Here is a 21,437-nt window from a genome sequence, read left to right as displayed (position 1 = left end):
AGAGAGTTGTTTTAGTAACACTCTTAATGTGTGACTCAAAGGAGAGAGTTGTTTTAGTAACACTCTTAATGTGTGACTCAAAGGAGAGAGTTGTTTAGTAACACTCTTAATGTGTGACTCAACGAGAGAGTTGTTTTAGTAACACTCTTAATGTGTGACTCAAAGGAGAGAGTTGTTTTAGTAACACTCTTAATGTGTGACTCAAAGGAGAGAGTTGTTTTAGTAACACTCTTAATGTGTGACTCAAAGGAGAGAGTTGTTTTAGTAACACTCTTAATGTGTGACTCAAAGGAGAGAGTTGTTTTAGTAACACTCTTAATGTGTGACTCAAAGGAGAGAGTTGTTTTAGTAACACTCTTAATGTGTGACTCAAAGGAGAGAGTTGTTTTAGTAACACTCTTAATGTGTGACTCAAAGGAGAGAGTTGTTTTAGTAACACTCTTAATGTGTGACTCAAAGGAGAGAGTTGTTTTAGTAACACTCTTAATGTGTGACTCAAAGGAGAGAGTTGTTTTAGTAACACTCTTAATGTGTGACTCAAAGGAGAGAGTTGTTTTAGTAACACTCTTAATGTGTGACTCAAAGGAGAGAGTTGTTTTAGTAACACTCTTAATGTGTGACTCAAAGGAGAGAGTTGTTTTAGTAACACTCTTAATGTGTGACTCAAAGGAGAGAGTTGTTTTAGTAACACTCTTAATGTGTGACTCAAAGGAGAGAGTTGTTTTAGTAACACTCTTAATGTGTGACTCAAAGGAGAGAGTTGTTTTAGTAACACTCTTAATGTGTGACTCAAAGGAGAGAGTTGTTTTAGTAACACTCTTAATGTGTGACTCAAAGGAGAGAGTTGTTTTAGTAACACTCTTAATGTGTGACTCAAAGGAGAGAGTTGTTTTAGTAACACTCTTAATGTGTGACTCAAAGGAGAGAGTTGTTTTAGTAACACTCTTAATGTGACTCAAAGGAGAGAGTTGTTTTAGTAACACTCTTAATGTGTGACTCAAAGGAGAGAGTTGTTTTAGTAACACTCTTAATGTGTGACTCAAAGGAGAGAGTTGTTTTAGTAACACTCTTAATGTGCGACTCAAAGGAGAGAGTTGTTTTAGTAACACTCTTAATGTGTGACTCAAACGAGAGAGTTGTTTTAGTAACACTCTTAATGTGTGACTCAAAGGAGAGAGTTGTTTTAGTAACACTCTTAATGTGTGACTCAAAGGAGAGAGTTGTTATAGTAACACTCTTAATGTGTGACTCAAAGGAGAGAGTTGTTTTAGTAACACTCTTAATGTGTGACTCACACGAGAGAGTTGTTTTAGTAACACTCTTAATGTGTGACTCAAACGAGAGAGTTGTTTTAGTAACACTCTTAATGTGTGACTCAAAGGAGAGAGTTGTTTTAGTAACACTCTTAATGTGTGACTCAAAGGAGAGAGTTGTTTTAGTAACACTCTTAATGTGTGACTCACACGAGAGAGTTGTTTTAGTAACACTCTTAATGTGTGACTCAAAGGAGAGAGTTGTTTTAGTAACACTCTTAATGTGCGACTCAAAGGAGAGAGTTGTTTTAGTAACACTCTTAATGTGTGACTCAAAGGAGAGAGTTGTTTTAGTAACACTCTTAATGTGTGACTCAAAGGAGAGAGTTGTTTTAGTAACACTCTTAATGTGTGACTCAAAGGAGAGAGTTGTTTTAGTAACACTCTTAATGTGCGACTCAAAGGAGAGAGTTGTTTTAGTAACACTCTTAATGTGTGACTCAAAGGAGAGAGTTGTTTTAGTAACACTCTTAATGTGTGACTCAAAGGAGAGAGTTGTTTTAGTAACACTCTTAATGTGTGACTCAAAGGAGAGAGTTGTTTTAGTAACACTCTTAATGTGCGACTCAAAGGAGAGAGTTGTTTTAGTAACACTCTTAATGTGCGACTCAAAGGAGAGAGTTGTTTTAGTAACACTCTTAATGTGTGACTCAAACGAGAGAGTTGGGTGGAAGATAATACCCAGATTCTTTACCGAGTCGCCTTGTTTAATTGTTTGGTTGTCAAATGTTAAGGTGGTATTATTAAATAGATGTCGGTGTTGAGCAGGACCGATAATCAGCATTTCCGTTTTCTTAGCGTTGAGTTGCAAAAGTTAGCGGACATCCATTGTTTAATTTCATTAAGACACGCCTCCAGCTGACTACAATCCGGCGTGTTGGTCAGCTTTAGGGGCATGTAGAGTTGAGTGTCATCAGCATAACAGTGAAAGCTAACACGTATGATGTCATCAGCATAACAGTGAAAGCTAACACGTATGATGTCATCAGCATAACAGTGAAAGCTAACACGTATGATGTCATCAGCATAACAGTGAAAGCTAACACGTATGATGTCATCAGCATAACAGTGAAAGCTAACACGTATGATGTCATCAGCATAACAGTGAAAGCTAACACGTATGATGTCATCAGCATAACAGTGAAAGCTAACACGTATGATGTCATCAGCATAACAGTGAAAGCTAACACGTATGATGTCATCAGCATAACAGTGAAAGCTAACACGTATGATGTCATCAGCATAACAGTGAAAGCTAACACGTATGATGTCATCAGCATAACAGTGAAAGCTAACACGTATGATGTCATCAGCATAACAGTGAAAGCTAACACGTATGATGTCATCAGCATAACAGTGAAAGCTAACACGTATGATGTCATCAGCATAACAGTGAAAGCTAACACGTATGATGTCATCAGCATAACAGTGAAAGCTAACACGTATGATGTCATCAGCATAACAGTGAAAGCTAACACGTATGATGTCATCAGCATAACAGTGAAAGCTAACACGTATGATGTCATCAGCATAACAGTGAAAGCTAACACGTATGATGTCATCATCATAACAGTGAAAGCTAACACGTATGATGTCATCAGCATAACAGTGAAAGCTAACACGTATGATGTCATCAGCATAACAGTGAAAGCTAACACGTATGATGTCATCAGCATAACAGTGAAAGCTAACACGTATGATGTCATCAGCATAACAGTGAAAGCTAACACGTATGATGTCATCAGCATAACAGTGAAAGCTAACACGTATGATATCATCAGCATAACAGTGAAAGCTAACACGTATGATGTCATCAGCATAACAGTGAAAGCTAACACGTATGATGTCACCTAGCAGCAGCATGTAAATACTAAAGAGTGCAGGGCCAAGAACCGAACCCTGGGGAACTCCGCACGTTACCTTAACATAGTCCGAGGTCACATTGTTATAGGAGACACACTGCATCCTGTCAGTAAGATAACATAGTCCGAGGTCACATTGTTATGGGAGACGCACTGCATCCTGTCAGTAAGATAACATAGTCCGAGGTCACATTGTTATGGGAGACACACTGCATCCTGTCAGTAAGATAACATAGTCCGAGGTCACATTGTTATGGGAGACGCACTGCTGCATCCTGTCAGTAAGATAACATAGTCCGAGCTCAGCATTGTTATGGGAGACACACTGCATCTGTCAGGTAAGATAACATAGTCCGAGGTCACAATTGTTATTGGAGACACACTGCATCCTGTCAGTAAGATAACATAGTCCGAGGTCACATTGTTATGGGAGACACACTTGCATCCTGTCAGTAAGATAACATATCCGAGGTCACATTGTTATTGGAGACACACTGCATCCTGTCAGTAGATAACATAGTCCGAGGTCACATTGTTATGGAGACACACTGCATCCTGTCAGTAAGATAACATAGTCCGAGGTCACATTGTTATGGGAGACGCACTGCATCCTGTCAGTAAGATAACATAGTCCGAGGTCACATTGTTATGGGAGACACACTGCATCCTGTCAGTAAGATAACATAGTCCGAGGTCACATTGTTATGGGAGACACACTGCATCCTGTCAGTAAGATAACATAGTCCGAGGTCACATTGTTATGGGAGACACACTGCATCCTGTCAGTAAGATAACATAGTCCGAGGTCACATTGTTATGGGAGACACACTGCATCCTGTCAGTAAGATAACATAGTCCGAGGTCACATTGTTATGGGAGACACACTGCATCCTGTCAGTAAGATAACATAGTCCGAGGTCACATTGTTATGGGAGACACACTGCATCCTGTCAGTAAGATAACATAGTCCGAGGTCACATTGTTATGGGAGACACACTGCATCCTGTCAGTAAGATAACATAGTCCGAGGTCACATTGTTATGGGAGACACACTGCATCCTGTCAGTAAGATAACATAGTCCGAGGTCACATTGTTATGGGAGACACACTGCATCCTGTCAGTAAGATAACATAGTCCGAGGTCACATTGTTATGGGAGACACACTGCATCCTGTCAGTAAGATAACATAGTCCGAGGTCACATTGTTATGGGAGACACACTGCATCCTGTCAGTAAGATAACATAGTCCGAGGTCACATTGTTATGGGAGACACACTGCATCCTGTCAGTAAGATAACATAGTCCGAGGTCACATTGTTATGGGAGACACACTGCATCCTGTCAGTAAGATAACATAGTCCGAGGTCACATTGTTATGGGAGACACACTGCATCCTGTCAGTAAGATAACATAGTCCGAGGTCACATTGTTATGGAGACACACTGCATCCTGTCAGTAAGATAACATAGTCCGAGGTCACATTGTTATGGGAGACACACTGCATCCTGTCAGTAAGATAACATAGTCCGAGGTCACATTGTTATGGGAGACACACTGCATCCTGTCAGTAAGATAACATAGTCCGAGGTCACATTGTTATGGGAGACGCACTGCATCCTGTCAGTAAGATAACATAGTCCGAGGTCACATTGTTATGGGAGACACACTGCATCCTGTCAGTAAGATAACATAGTCCGAGGTCACATTGTTATGGGAGACACACTGCATCCTGTCAGTAAGATAACATAGTCCGAGGTCACATTGTTATGGGAGACACACTGCATCCTGTCAGTAAGATAACATAGTCCGAGGTCACATTGTTATGGGAGACACACTGCATCCTGTCAGTAAGATAACATAGTCCGAGGTCACATTGTTATGGGAGACACACTGCATCCTGTCAGTAAGATAACATAGTCCGAGGTCACATTGTTATGGGAGACACACTGCATCCTGTCAGTAAGATAACATAGTCCGAGGTCACATTGTTATGGGAGACACACTGCATCCTGTCAGTAAGATAACATAGTCCGAGGTCACATTGTTATGGGAGACCACTGCATCCTGTCAGTAAGATAACATAGTCCGAGGTCACATTGTTATGGGAGACACACTGCATCCTGTCAGTAAGATAACATAGTCCGAGGTCACATTGTTATGGGAGACACACTGCATCCTGTCATGTTATGGAGAGACACAACTGGCATCCCTGTCAGTAAGATAAACATAGTCCGAGGTCACATTGTTATGGGAGACACACTGCATCTGTCAGTAAGATAACATAGTCCGAGGTCACATTGTTATGGGAGACCACACTGCATCCTGTCAGTAAGATAACATAGTCCGAGGTCACATTGTTATGGGAGACACACTGCATCCTGTCAGTAAGATAACATAGTCCGAGGTCACATTGTTATGGGAGGACACACTGCATCCTGTCAGTAAGATAACATAGTCCCGAGGTCACATTGTTATGGGAGACACACTGCATCCTGTCAGTAAGATAACATAGTCCGAGGTCACATTGTTATGGGAGACACACTGCATCCTGTCAGTAAGATAACATAGTCCGAGGTCACATTGTTATGGGAGACACACTGCATCCTGTCAGTAAGATAACATAGTCCCGAGGTCACATTGTTATGGAGGACACACTGCATCCTGTCAGTAAGATAACATAGTCCCGAGGTCACATTGTTATGGGAGGACAGCACTGCATCCTGTCAGTAAGATAACATAGTCCCGAGGTCACATTGTTATGGGAGACACACTGCATCCTGTCAGTAAGATAACATAGTCCGAGGTCACATTGTTATGGAGACACACTGCATCCTGTCAGTAAGATAACATAGTCCGAGGTCACATTGTTATGGGAGACGCACTGCATCCTGTCAGTAAGATAACATAGTCCGAGGTCACATTGTTATGGGAGACACACTGCATCCTGTCAGTAAGATAACATAGTCCGAGGTCACATTGTTATGGGAGACACACTGCATCCTGTCAGTAAGATAACATAGTCCGAGGTCACATTGTTATGGGAGACACACTGCATCCTGTCAGTAAGATAACATAGTCCGAGGTCACATTGTTATGGGAGACACACTGCATCCTGTCAGTAAGATAAACATAGTCCGAGGTCACATTGTTATGGAGGAACACACTGCATCCTGTCAGTAAGATAACATAGTCCGAGGTCACATTGTTATGGGAGACGCACTGCATCCTGTCAGTAAGATAAACATAGTCCGAGGTCACATTGTTATGGGAGACACACTGCATCCTGTCAGTAAGATAACATAGTCCGAGGTCACATTGTTATGGGAGACACACTGCATCCTGTCAGTAAGATAACATAGTCCGAGGTCACATTGTTATGGGAGACGCACTGCATCCTGTCAGTAAGATAAACATAGTCCGAGGTCACATTGTTATGGGAGACACACTGCATCCTGTCAGTAAGATAACATTAGTCCGAGGTCACATTGTTATGGGAGACGCACTGCATCCTGTCAGTAAGATAACATAGTCCGAGGTCCACATTGTTATGGGAGACACACTGCATCCTGTCAGTAAGATAACATAGTCCGAGGTCACATTGTTTATGGGAGACCACACTGCATCCTGTCAGTAAGATAACATAGTCCGAGGTCCACATTGTTATGGGAGACACACTGCATCCTGTCAGTAAGATAACATAGTCCGAGGTCACATTGTTATGGGAGACCACACTGCATCCTGTCAGTAAGATAACATAGTCCGAGGTCACATTGTTATGGGAGACGCACTGCATCCCTGTCAGTAAGATAACATAGTCCGAGGTCACATTGTTATGGGAGACACACTGCATCCTGTCAGTAAGATAAGAGTTAAAACCAAGACAAGGCTAAGTCTGACATACCAATACGCGTTTTGATACGCTCCTAATAAAAATATTATGATGGACCGCTATGGAAAGCGGCGCTAAGATCAAGAAGCAGCAACATAGATGACATCCATCGTTAGCAATAGATCATTAGTCATTTTTGCGAGGGCTGTCTCCGTAGAGTATTGATCTAGTATTGGTGAACAATGTATTTTTTTTTTGTAGTATTGATGTAGCGTTGATTAAGTATGGATGCAGTATTGATGTAGTGTTGATGTAGTGTTGATGTAGTGTTGATGTAGTGTTGATGTAGTGTTGATGTAGTGTTGATGTAGTATTGATGTAGTGTTGATGTAGTGTTGATGTAGTGTTTGATGTAGTGTTGATGTAGTGTTGATGTAGTATTGATGTAGTGTTGATGTAGTATTTATGCAGTAACGATGTAGTGTATATATATAGTATTGATGTAATAATGATGTAGCATTGATGTATTGTAATATTGAAGTAGCAACTATGAAAATATTGGTGTAACATAGATGTGGTAATAGCATTAATGTAGTATTTATGTATTATTGATATAGAATGGATGTGATATTGATTCAGCATTGATGTAGTATTGATGTATTATTGATATAGAATGGATGTGATATTGATTCAGCATTGATGTAGTATTGATGTATTATTGATATAGAATGGATGTGATATTGATTCAGCATTGATGTAGTATTGATGTATTATTGATATAGAATGGATGTGATATTGATTCAGCATTGATGTAGTATTGCTGTGATGTAACGTGGATGTAGTGTTGATGTATTATTGATATGTAGTAAGAAGGTAAATATTTGAAGTAATGAGTTGATATATCAATCAATCAATCAATGTCAACTTACAGTATATAGCCCTAAATCACCAGTGTCTCAAAGGGCTGCACAAGCCACAATGACATCCTGGGCTCAGATCCCACATCAGGGCAAGGAAAAACTCAACCCAATGGGATACAATGAGAAACCTTGGAGGGGACTGCAGATGTGGGGACCCCCCTGGGCGACCAGTGCAATGGACGTCTAGTGGATCTAGTTAATAGTGTGAGGGTCCAGTCCATAGTGGATCTAACATAATAGTGAGAGTCCAGTCCATAGTGGATCTAACATAATAGTGTGAGTCCAGTCCATAGTGGATCTAACATAATAGTGAGAGTCCAGTCCATAGTGGATCTAACATAATAGTGAGAGTCCAGTCCATAGTGGATCTAACATAATAGTGTGAGTCCAGTCCATAGTGGATCTAACATAATAGTGAGAGTCCAGTCCATAGTGGATCTAACATAATAGTGAGAGTCCAGTCCATAGTGGATCTAACATAATAGTGAGAGTCCAGTCCATAGTGGATCTAACATAATAGTGAGAGTCCAGTCCATAGTGGATCTAACATAATAGTGTGAGGGTCCAGTCCATAGTGGATCTAACATAATAGTGTGAGTCCAGTCCATAGTGGATCTAACATAATAGTGTGAGTCCAGTCCATAGTGGATCTAACATAATAGTGAGAGTCCAGTCCATAGTGGATCTAACATAATAGTGAGAGTCCAGTCCATAGTGGATCTAACATAATAGTGTGAGAGTCCAGTCCATAGTGGATCTAACATAATAGTGAGAGTCCAGTCCATAGTGGATCTAACATAATAGTGTGAGAGTACAGTCCATAGTGGATCCAACATAATAGTTTTCAGAGTCCAGTCCATAGTGGATCTAACATAATAGTGTGAGAGTCCAGTCCATAGTGGATCTAACATAATAGTGAGAGTCCAGTCCATAGTGGATCTAACATAATAGTGAGAGTCCAGTCCATAGTGGATCTAACATAATAGTGTGAGGGTCCAGTCCATAGTGGATCTAACATAATAGTGAGAGTCCAGTCCATAGTGGATCTAACATAATAGTGTGAGAGTCCAGTCCATAGTGGATCTAACATAATAGTGAGAGTCCAGTCCATAGTGGATCTAACATAATAGTGTGAGAGTCCAGTCCATAGTGGATCTAACATAATAGTGTGAGTCCAGTCCATAGTGGATCTAACATAATAGTGTGAGTCCAGTCCATAGTGGATCTAACATAATAGTGTGAGGGTCCAGTCCATAGTGGATCTAACATAATAGTGTGAGTCCAGTCCATAGTGGATCTAACATAATAGTGTGAGTCCAGTCCATAGTGGATCTAACATAATAGTGAGAGTCCAGTCCATAGTGGATCTAACATAATAGTGAGAGTCCAGTCCATAGTGGATCTAACATAATAGTGTGAGAGTCCAGTCCATAGTGGATCTAACATAATAGTGAGAGTCCAGTCCATAGTGGATCTAACATAATAGTGTGAGAGTACAGTCCATAGTGGATCCAACATAATAGTTTTCAGAGTCCAGTCCATAGTGGATCTAACATAATAGTGTGAGAGTCCAGTCCATAGTGGATCTAACATAATAGTGAGAGTCCAGTCCATAGTGGATCTAACATAATAGTGAGAGTCCAGTCCATAGTGGATCTAACATAATAGTGTGAGGGTCCAGTCCATAGTGGATCTAACATAATAGTGAGAGTCCAGTCCATAGTGGATCTAACATAATAGTGTGAGAGTCCAGTCCATAGTGGATCTAACATAATAGTGAGAGTCCAGTCCATAGTGGATCTAACATAATAGTGTGAGAGTCCAGTCCATAGTGGATCTAACATAATAGTGTGAGTCCAGTCCATAGTGGATCTAACATAATAGTGTGAGTCCAGTCCATAGTGGATCTAACATAATAGTGTGAGGGTCCAGTCCATAGTGGATCTAACATAATAGTGAGAGTCCAGTCCATAGTGGATCTAACATAATAGTGTGAGAGTCCAGTCCATAGTGGATCTAACATAATAGTGAGAGTCCAGTCCATAGTGGATCTAACATAATAGTGTGAGAGTCCAGTCCATAGTGGATCTAACATAATAGTGAGAGTCCAGTCCATAGTGGATCTAACATAATAGTGTGAGAGTACAGTCCATAGTGGATCCAACATAATAGTTTTCAGAGTCCAGTCCATAGTGGATCTAACATAATAGTGTGAGAGTCCAGTCCATAGTGGATCTAACATAATAGTGAGAGTCCAGTCCATAGTGGATCTAACATAATAGTGAGAGTCCAGTCCATAGTGGATCTAACATAATAGTGTGAGAGTCCAGTCCATAGTGGATCTAACATAATAGTGAGAGAGTCCAGTCCATAGTGGATCTAACATAATAGTGTGAAAGTCCAGTCCATAGTGGATCTAACATAATAGTGTGAGAGTCCAGTCCATAGTGGATCTAACATAATAGTGTGAGAGTCCAGTCCATAGTGGATCTAACATAATAGTGTGAGAGTCCAGTCCATAGTGGATCTAACATAATAGTGTGAGAGTCCAGTCCATAGTGGATCTAACATAATAGTGTGAGAGTCCAGTCCATAGTGGATCTAACATAATAGTGTGAGAGTCCAGTCCATAGTGGATCTAACATAATAGTGAGAGTCCAGTCCATAGTGGATCTAACATAATAGTGTGAGAGTCCAGTCCATAGTGGATCTAACATAATAGTGAGAGTCCAGTCCATAGTGGATCTAACATAATAGTGTGAGAGTACAGTCCATAGTGGATCCAACATAATAGTTTTCAGAGTCCAGTCCATAGTGGATCTAACATAATAGTGTGAGAGTCCAGTCCATAGTGGATCTAACATAATAGTGAGAGTCCAGTCCATAGTGGATCTAACATAATAGTGAGAGTCCAGTCCATAGTGGATCTAACATAATAGTGTGAGGGTCCAGTCCATAGTGGATCTAACATAATAGTGAGAGTCCAGTCCATAGTGGATCTAACATAATAGTGAGAGAGTCCAGTCCATAGTGGATCTAACATAATAGTGTGAGAGTCCAGTCCATAGTGGATCTAACATAATAGTGTGAGAGTCCAGTCCATAGTGGATCTAACATAATAGTGTGAGAGTCCAGTCCATAGTGGATCTAACATAATAGTGTGAGAGTCCAGTCCATAGTGGATCTAACATAATAGTGTGAGAGTCCAGTCCATAGTGGATCTAACATAATAGTGTGAGAGTCCAGTCCATAGTGGATCTAACATAATAGTGTGAGAGTCCAGTCCATAGTGGATCTAACATAATAGTGAGAGTCCAGTCCATAGTGGATCTAACATAATAGTGTGAGAGTACAGTCCATAGTGGATCCAACATAATAGTTTTCAGAGTCCAGTCCATAGTGGATCTAACATAATAGTGTGAGAGTCCAGTCCATAGTGGATCTAACATAATAGTGAGAGTCCAGTCCATAGTGGATCTAACATAATAGTGAGAGTCCAGTTCATAGTGGATCTAACATAATAGTGAGAGTCCAGTCCATAGTGGATCTAACATAATAGTGAGAGTCCAGTCCATAGTGGATCTAACATAATAGTGAGAGTCCAGTCCATAGTGGATCTAACATAATAGTGTGAGAGTCCAGTCCATAGTGGATCTAACATAATAGTGAGAGTCCAGTCCATAGTGGATCTAACATAATAGTGAGAGTCCAGTCCATAGTGGATCTAACATAATAGTGTGAGAGTCCAGTCCATAGTGGATCCAACATAATAGTGTGAGAGTCCAGTCCATAGTGGATCTAACATAATAGTGAGAGTCCAGTCCATAGTGGATCTAACATAATAGTGTGAGAGTCCAGTCCATAGTGGATCTAACATAATAGTGAGAGTCCAGTCCATAGTGGATCTAACATAATAGTGAGAGTCCAGTCCATAGTGGATCTAACATAATAGTGTGAGAGTCCAGTCCATAGTGGATCTAACATAATAGTGAGAGTCCAGTTCATAGTGGATCTAACATAATAGTGAGAGTCCAGTCCATAGTGGATCTAACATAATAGTGAGAGTCCAGTCCATAGTGGATCTAACATAATAGTGTGAGAGTCCAGTCCATAGTGGATCTAACATAATAGTGAGAGTCCAGTCCATAGTGGATCTAACATAATAGTGAGAGTCCAGTCCATAGTGGATCTAACATAATAGTGAGAGTCCAGTCCATAGTGGATCTAACATAATAGTGTGAGAGTCCAGTCCATAGTGGATCTAACATAATAGTGAGAGTCCAGTCCATAGTGGATCTAACATAATAGTGAGAGTCCAGTCCATAGTGGATCTAACATAATAGTGAGAGTCCAGTCCATAGTGGATCTAACATAATAGTGTGAGAGTCCAGTCCATAGTGGATCTAACATAATAGTGAGAGTCCAGTCCATAGTGGATCTAACATAATAGTGAGAGTCCAGTCCATAGTGGATCTAACATAATAGTGAGAGTCCAGTCCATATAGGGGCCAGCAAGAGACTTAGTAGTTCTCATGTAGTATTGATGTAGCGTTGATGTAGTATGGATGCAGTAATGATGTAGTGTTGATATACAGTATTTATACAGTAATTGATGTGGTATTAATAGCATGGATGTAGTATTTGTATACTATTTATGTATTATTGATGTAGCGGCGGTGTCCTGGACCTCAGGAACGTTAGCCAGGAATGTTCCAGAAAGGCTCTGAGGAGTACCTGTTGGATGATTGGTCCATCCCACGTGTTTGTGTGTCCAGGACACGGCGGGACAGGAGCGGTACCGCACCATCACCACGGCGTACTACCGTGGCGCCATGGGCTTCATCCTCATGTATGACATCACCAACGAGGAGTCCTTCAACGCCGTGCAGGACTGGTGCGTGACGAGTCCTTGTGCACGTGTCCTTGTGCACGTGTCCTTGTGCACGTGTCCTGGGTCTTCATGGCTTTTGTCTTCCAGGGCCACTCAGATCAAGACGTACTCGTGGGACAACGCCCAGGTCATCATGGTGGGCAACAAGTGCGACATGGACGAGGAGCGAGTGGTGGCCCCCGAGAAAGGCAAACACTTGGCCGACCAACTGGGTGAGGAGCAAGAAAGCCTTTTGATTTCACTTCTTTGCTGGCCTTCTTCTCATCTTTTTACACACATTTTGTTGCTGGCTGCTACATGCTTTAATACTTTGGAACGCGCTAAGAAAAGATAAGATAAGATCATCTACAAACAGGAAATGTACAGTGTTACAGCAGCAAACAAACAGGAAATGTACAGTGTTACAGCAGCAAACAAACAGGAAATGTACAGTGTTACAGCAGCAAACAAACAGGAAATGTACAGTGTTACAGCAGCAAACAAACAGGAAATGTACAGTGTTACAGCAGCAAACAAACAGGAAATGTACAGTGTTACAGCAGCAAACAAACAGGAAATGTACAGTGTTACAGCAGCAAACAAACAGGAAATGTACAGTGTTACAGCAGCAAACAAACAGGAAATGTACAGTGTTACAGCAGCAAACAAACAGGAAATGTACAGTGTTACAGCAGCAAACAAACAGGAAATGTACAGTGTTACAGCAGCAAACAAACAGGAAATGTACAGTGTTACAGCAGCAAACAAACAGGAAATGTACAGTGTTACAGCAGCAAACAAACAGGAAATGTACAGTGTTACAGCAGCAAACAAACAGGAAATGTACAGTGTTACAGCAGCAAACAAACAGGAAATGTACAGTGTTACAGCAGCAAACAAACAGGAAATGTACAGTGTTACAGCAGCAAACAAACAGGAAATGTACAGTGTTACAGCAGCAAAAGGCATGGACTGCAAACATAAAGTCAACTAAGCACACAAATTAAATATAAGTAAAGCTAAAATGAAAAATAAACAAGAAAAACAGATAATACTGTATGGAATGTTTAGCAAACAAAAATCAGCTGAGAGCTGCAGTTTTAGCAAAACAGCATACCCAGCACAACACAGATATGCACACAGTACACATTAAGTGCAACATAGTATTGGTCAATTCTACATCCATATGTACTAAGTCAATACTACTTATATCACACTAATGCTCCACCAATAATAGAAAACCAGTGAACACTTTGTATCAGTCCATCTTAGATGAGCTCGGGCTCAGCGAAGCCGGCAGTGTTTCTGGGTGTTGTTGATAAATGGCTTTGGCTTTGCATAGGAGAGTTTTAACTTGCACTTACAGATGTAGCCACCAACTGTAGTTACTGACAGTGGTTTTCTGAAGTGTTCCTGAGCCCATGTGGTGATATCCTTTACACACTGATGTGGCTTTTTGATGCAGCATCGCCTGAGGGATCCAAGGTGTGTAATATCATTGCTTACCTGCAGTCATTTCTCCACATTCTCTGAACCCTTTGATGATATTACGGAGCGTAGATGGTGAAATCCCTCAATTCCTTGTTGAGAAATGTTGTTGTTCAACAATTTGCTCAGGCATTTGTTGACAAAGTGGTGACCCTTGACCTGTGACCCTCGCCCCGTCCTTGTTTGTGAATGACTGGAAGCTGCTTTTATACCCAATCATGGCACCCACCTGTTCCCCATTAGCCTGTTCACCTGTGGGATGTTCCAAATAAGTCTTTGATGAGCATTCCTCAACTTTATCACTCTTTTTTGAAACATGTTGCAGGAATCAAATTCCAAATGAGCTAATATTGTGTGTTGCTTCTGCAAGGACTGTGTGTGTTGCTTCTGCAAGGACTGTGTGTGTTGCTTCTGCAAGGACCGTGTGTGTTGCTTCTGCAAGGACCGTGTGTGTTGCTTCTGCAAGGACTGTGTGTGTTGCTTCTGCAAGGACCGTGTGTGTTGCTTCTGCAAGGACTGTGTGTGTTGCTTCTGCAAGGACCGTGTGTGTTGCTTCTGCAAGGACTGTGTGTGTTGCTTCTGCAAGGACCGTGTGTGTTGCTTCTGCAAGGACTGTGTGTGTTGCTTCTGCAAGGACTGTGTGTGTTGCTTCTGCAAGGACTGTGTGTGTTGCTTCTGCAAGGACTGTGTGTGTTGCTTCTGCAAGGACCGTGTGTGTTGCTTCTGCAAGGACTGTGTGTGTTGCTTCTGCAAGGACCGTGTGTGTTGCTTCTGCAAGGACCGTGTGTGTTGCTTCTGCAAGGACTGTGTGTGTTGCTTCTGCAAGCACCGTGTGTGTTGCTTCTGCAAGGACCGTGTGTGTTGCTTCTGCAAGGACCGTGTGTGTTGCTTCTGCAAGCACCGTGTGTGTTGCTTCTGCAAGCACCGTGTGTGTTGCTTCTGCAAGGACCGTGTGTGTTGCTTCTGCAAGGACCGTGTGTGTTGCTTCTGCAAGGACTGTGTGTGTTGCTTCTGCAAGGACCGTGTGTGTTGCTTCTGCAAGGACCGTGTGTGTTGCTTCTGCAAGGACCGTGTGTGTTGCTTCTGCAAGGACCGTGTGTGTTGCTTCTGCAAGGACTGTGTGTGTTGCTTCTGCAAGGACCGTGTGTGTTGCTTCTGCAAGGACTGTGTGTGTTGCTTCTGCAAGGACCGTGTGTGTTGCTTCTGCAAGGACCGTGTGTGTTGCTTCTGCAAGGACCGTGTGTGTTGCTTCTGCAAGGACTGTGTGTGTTGCTTCTGCAAGGACCGTGTGTGTTGCTTCTGCAAGGACTGTGTGTGTTGCTTCTGCAAGGACTGTGTGTGTTGCTTCTGCAAGGACTGTGTGTGTTGCTTCTGCAAGGACCGTGTGTGTTGCTTCTGCAAGGACTGTGTGTGTTGCTTCTGCAAGGACTGTGTGTGTTGCTTCTGCAAGGACCGTGTGTGTTGCTTCTGCAAGGACTGTGTGTGTTGCTTCTGCAAGGACTGTGTTTGTCTTTTAAACATCTTCAGGACAAACACTAAAGTCTTGAGGTGTTTGAAAACTTTAGTGGAACCCGTTTCAAGTTGGCTTGTGTCAACAACCTGACGATGCTAGCCAGAAAGTGCACGCCTAAAGGGGCCCTCTTATGCAAAACCAACTTCTCTTACCTATTGCTACCTCTAACTGGGTATTTGGGATCTGCATAAGTCCCACAAACTTACAAAAGTCAAACCGTGGACATATTTGGAAAAAGTCACACTTTATCTAAACCAGCTGTTTGAAATTTGCTGTAACATCACAGTAGGGTTGTCCCCATACCAATATTTTGACTTGTGTTGTTCATATGTGGGTGTGACAGACTTGTGTTGTTCATATGTGGGTGTGACAGACTTGTGTTGTTCATATGTGGGTGTGACAGACTTGTGTTGTTCATATGTGGGTGTGACAGACTTGTGTTGTTCATATGTGGGTGTGACAGACTTGTGTTGTTCATATGTGGGTGTGACAGACTTGTGTTGTTCATATGTGGGTGTGACAGACTTGTGTTGTTCATATGTGGGTGTGACAGACTTGTGTTGTTCATATGTGGGTGTGACGGACTTGTGTTGTTCATATGTGGGTGTGACAGACTTGTGTTGTTCATATGTGGGTGTGACAGACTTGTGTTGTTCATATGTGGGTGTGACAGACTTGTGTTGTTCATATGTGGGTGTGACAGACTTGTGTTGTTCATATGTGGGTGTGACAGACTTGTGTTGTTCATATGTGGGTGTGACAGACTTGTGTTGTTCATATGTGGGTGTGACAGACTTGTGTTGTTCATATGTGGGTGTGACGGACTTGTGTTGTTCATATGTGGGTGTGACAGACTTGTGTTGTTCATATGTGGGTGTGACGGACTTGTGTTGTTCATATGTGGGTGTGACAGACTTGTGTTGTTCATATGTGGGTGTGACAGACTTGTGTTGTTCATATGTGGGTGTGACGGACTTGTGTTGTTCATATGTGGGTGTGACAGACTTGTGTTGTTCATATGTGGGTGTGACAGACTTGTGTTGTTCATATGTGGGTGTGACAGACTTGTGTTGTTCATATGTGGGTGTGACAGACTTGTGTTGTTCATATGTGGGTGTGACGGACTTGTGTTGTTCATATGTGGGTGTGACAGACTTGTGTTGTTCATATGTGGGTGTGACAGACTTGTGTTGTTCATATGTGGGTGTGACAGACTTGTGTTGTTCATATGTGGGTGTGACAGACTTGTGTTGTTCATATGTGGGTGTGACAGACTTGTGTTGTTCATATGTGGGTGTGACAGACTTGTGTTGTTCATATGTGGGTGTGACAGACTTGTGTTGTTCATATGTGGGTGTGACAGACTTGTGTTGTTCATATGTGGGTGTGACAGACTTGTGTTGTTCATATGTGGGTGTGACAGACTTGTGTTGTTCATATGTGGGTGTGACGGACTTGTGTTGTTCATATGTGGGTGTGACAGACTTGTGTTGTTCATATGTGGGTGTGACAGACTTGTGTTGTTCATATGTGGGTGTGACAGACTTGTGTTGTTCATATGTGGGTGTGACAGACTTGTGTTGTTCATATGTGGGTGTGACGGACTTGTGTTGTTCATATGTGGGTGTGACAGACTTGTGTTGTTCATATGTGGGTGTGACAGACTTGTGTTGTTCATATGTGGGTGTGACAGACTTGTGTTGTTCATATGTGGGTGTGACAGACTTGTGTTGTTCATATGTGGGTGTGACGGACTTGTGTTGTTCATATGTGGGTGTGACAGACTTGTGTTGTTCATATGTGGGTGTGACAGACTTGTGTTGTTCATATGTGGGTGTGACAGACTTGTGTTGTTCATATGTGGGTGTGACAGACTTGTGTTGTTCATATGTGGGTGTGACAGACTTGTGTTGTTCATATGTGGGTGTGACAGACTTGTGTTGTTCATATGTGGGTGTGACAGACTTGTGTTGTTCATATGTGGGTGTGACAGACTTGTGTTGTTCATATGTGGGTGTGACAGACTTGTGTTGTTCATATGTGGGTGTGACGGACTTGTGTTGTTCATATGTGGGTGTGACAGACTTGTGTTGTTCATATGTGGGTGTGACAGACTTGTGTTGTTCATATGTGGGTGTGACAGACTTGTGTTGTTCATATGTGGGTGTGACAGACTTGTGTTGTTCATATGTGGGTGTGACAGACTTGTGTTGTTCATATGTGGGTGTGACAGACTTGTGTTGTTCATATGTGGGTGTGACAGACTTGTGTTGTTCATATGTGGGTGTGACAGACTTGTGTTGTTCATATGTGGGTGTGACAGACTTGTGTTGTTCATATGTGGGTGTGACAGACTTGTGTTGTTCATATGTGGGTGTGACAGACTTGTGTTGTTCATATGTGGGTGTGACAGACTTGTGTTGTTCATATGTGGGTGTGACAGACTTGTGTTGTTCATATGTGGGTGTGACGGACTTGTGTTGTTCATATGTGGGTGTGACGGACTTGTGTTGTTCATATGTGGGTGTGACGGACTTGTGTTGTTCATATGTGGGTGTGACAGACTTGTGTTGTTCATATGTGGGTGTGACAGACTTGTGTTGTTCATATGTGGGTGTGACAGACTTGTGTTGTTCATATGTGGGTGTGACAGACTTGTGTTGTTCATATGTGGGTGTGACGGACTTGTGTTGTTCATATGTGGGTGTGACGGACTTGTGTTGTTCATATGTGGGTGTGACAGACTTGTGTTGTTCATATGTGGGTGTGACGGACTTGTGTTGTTCATATGTGGGTGTGACAGACTTGTGTTGTTCATATGTGGGTGTGACAGACTTGTGTTGTTCATATGTGGGTGTGACAGACTTGTGTTGTTCATATGTGGGTGTGACAGACTTGTGTTGTTCATATGTGGGTGTGACAGACTTGTGTTGTTCATATGTGGGTGTGACAGACTTTTGGAGAATATGGCGTCAGCTGTAATAAATGAATAAAAAACAATGCAGGACTTTAGCGTCAGCATGAAGTTCCCACCACTGACCAGCGGAGGGCAATATTGTCTTTGTGCCGGCAGGTCTGGAGTATTACGAGGCCAGCGCCAAGGAGAACATCAACGTGCGGCAAGTCTTTGAGCGCCTGGTGGACGTCATCTGCGTCAAGATGTCCGAGCGGGTGGACGTGGAGGCGCCGGCGGCCCCCGGCGCCAAGACGGCCAGACTGAGCGACAAGCCGGCCCAACTACCTCAGAAGTGCTGCTGATGGGCCGCCGCCATGGCGTGGATCAACTGTGGTGACATTCCTCAGTCGTGCTGGCGTCTCACACACACATTCACACACACTTGCACTTGTTTGACTGCCATCTGTCTTCTTGTTGTCATTGTGTGAGCCTCCCTCCGCCAAGGCACAACGCAAGTTACTTCATCCGCCACTTCAAGGGGAGGAAGGGAAAGATGGCCGACGACCTGGCCAACAAGACGAATGAAAAAAGCTTTTGTCTTCACATTCACGCCATAGGAACTCATAGAACTTATTCTCACGCCATTTTTGAAAAACGAAGCAAACTTAAAACAAACCAACGGAAGGAGAAATTCTGTTTTCACGCTTTGACTGGCCGCTTCTCACTGAGCTACGTTCTAGAACAATCCGTAGTCGACTTGAAGGACGCCCTCAGGCCGCGTCACCAACGCACAACTCTCAGGCCGAGTCGCAGCCGCCATCGTCAGCCCGAACGCCGGGGCAATGTTGATCCTTGACTGTCCTTTTGTCCGGGTAGCCTCCCTTTTTCTGTTTTTGTCTCTTCAGGCAAAACTTTTCATTTCTTTGGTTGTTTTGGAGCAAACGTAAAGCAAACCAACGGAAGGACAAATACTATTTCCGCATTTTGACTGGCCGCTACGTTTTAGAACAATCCGTATTCGACTTGAAGGACGCCCTCAGGCCGCGTCACCAACGCACAACTTTCAGGCCGAGTCGCAGCCGCCATCGTCAGCCTGAAAGCTGGGGCAATGTTGATCCTTGACTGTCCTTTTGTCCGGGTAGCCTCCCTTTTTCTTTTTTTGTCTCTTCAGGCAAAACTTTTCATTTCTTTGGTTGTCACCAATGCACAACTCTCAGGCCGAGTCGCAGCCGCCATCGTCAGCCCGCATCAAGCTTCAATAATCGCACTTAGCAAAAAAAAAAAGAAAAATGGCGTGAAACTGGATGGACGAGTGTCATGTAGCTTGTACTCTGGGGTCCACATGGCGGTGGAAAAGACGTTGTTGTGGTTCCCTCCCTGCGTGTGTGTGTGTGTGTGTGTGTGTGTGTGTGTGTGTGTGTGTGTGTGTGTGTGTGTGTGTGTGTGTGTGTGTGTGTGTGTGTGCTGCATTTAATTCTCATGATATTAACTGTTGTGTTTGTGCACAGTATCTTTGAGCTGATGACATAACGTGTGTGTGCTAAAAAAACAGCAAAGAAAAGATAAAAGTTTGAGTGCATTTCCGGTCCAATCTTCTGCCAAAATGCGTCTCCCAGCTCACGTTTTGTGCGTGACTATGTTGTTGATTCATTCTGGTGACTTTGTACACGATAGATTTAGAAGTTCTAATGCTGTGAAGTTATTTTATTTGCCGTGTTGAGGAAGTTGATGTACACTTGTTGTCTTACAGTTTCAGTCCCATTTGGAGGACAAGCACAAAGTGATTGTACAAATATTGTCAATGTTTGTATATTATAGATGCAATTTAGTACAGTATAGTAAAATATTAACAATCTTTAATCGTAGTGTTTGTCTGATTTGACTTTTACACAAATACAGTAGATTTAAAAGATCCTCCTCAAGACTGTTTATTTTTCTCCATTCATTCATTTTTTGTATACATAATTTCATATTCATATGGTAGTTCTGACCAAACTGAGCTTCAATGTTTTTATGAATTTCCCCCCAAAATGTAATAGAACATAAAATGTTGGCACAGTCAGATTTTTTTGCCTCAAAAAATAAACAAATACCCTAAAAGTAAGTCATATAAAGTCCACTTTTATCTCATAATTTCGACTCAATTTACAAGATAAGAATTGCCTACAATCTATGGAAGCCCTACAAGTGACCCCAAAGGTAAGTCACAATTATGAGATTTAAAAAAGGCTTAAATAAAAGAACGTTGATTGATGATCTCAAAGTTTTGACTTTATTATCTTATTATTTCGATGTATTATCTCACAATTATGACTTTTTTTCTCATCATTTTGACTTTCTTATCTTTTCGACTCAAATGATATAAGAATATTGCCTACAATGTTAAATCGTTTAGTTATGAGATTGAAACAATTCTTATCTCATAAATGTAATGATCTCATAATTTCCATATTCATGACTTTTTCCTCTAACATTTGTAACTTTTTATTTTATTTCACCTTTTTATCTCATTATTATGACTTTGGGCTTTCATAGATGTGACTCTTTATTAGTACAGTTCTGATCTTATAATTAGTACTAATGTTTTACATTTGAATTCTTTCTCTGTATAATTCCACCCATCCATCCATTTTCCTACCGCTTGTCCCTTTCGGGGTGGCGGGGGGTGCTGGAGACAATTCATGCCCTTTGAATAAAAACACCGACAAAAAAACTTGCTCAAATCGTGAAGAAGACGCGGAAGTT

At 42.0% G+C, this 21,437-nt stretch overlaps 1 protein-coding gene across 1 annotated transcript; it reads left to right on the top strand.

Annotated features, from left to right (window-relative positions):
- The first annotated feature begins 12,553 nt into the window (after positions 1-12,553).
- On the top strand, positions 12,554-20,552 carry LOC133644084 (ras-related protein Rab-3B-like). The gene is made up of 4 exons (XM_062038407.1): positions 12,554-12,559; positions 12,701-12,819; positions 12,904-13,028; positions 18,870-20,552. The coding sequence occupies exons 1-4, from the start codon at positions 12,554-12,556 to the stop codon at positions 19,052-19,054; spliced, it is 435 nt and encodes a 144-aa protein (XP_061894391.1). The 3' UTR covers positions 19,055-20,552.
- The last annotated feature ends 885 nt before the right edge of the window (positions 20,553-21,437 follow it).

This window comes from Entelurus aequoreus, linkage group LG27 (genome assembly GCF_033978785.1).
Source record: "Entelurus aequoreus isolate RoL-2023_Sb linkage group LG27, RoL_Eaeq_v1.1, whole genome shotgun sequence".
Lineage (NCBI taxonomy): Eukaryota > Metazoa > Chordata > Actinopteri > Syngnathiformes > Syngnathidae > Entelurus > Entelurus aequoreus.
This window is presented reverse-complemented; position numbering and strand designations above follow the sequence as displayed.

Excerpts from the sequence above, each read along its gene's own strand:
- LOC133644084 (XM_062038407.1), top strand. Across the intron at positions 12,820-12,903 it reads TTCAACGCCGTGCAGGACTG|GGCCACTCAGATCAAGACGT; the intron begins GTGCGTGACGAG and ends TTTGTCTTCCAG. Across the intron at positions 13,029-18,869 it reads ACACTTGGCCGACCAACTGG|GTCTGGAGTATTACGAGGCC; the intron begins GTGAGGAGCAAG and ends TTGTGCCGGCAG.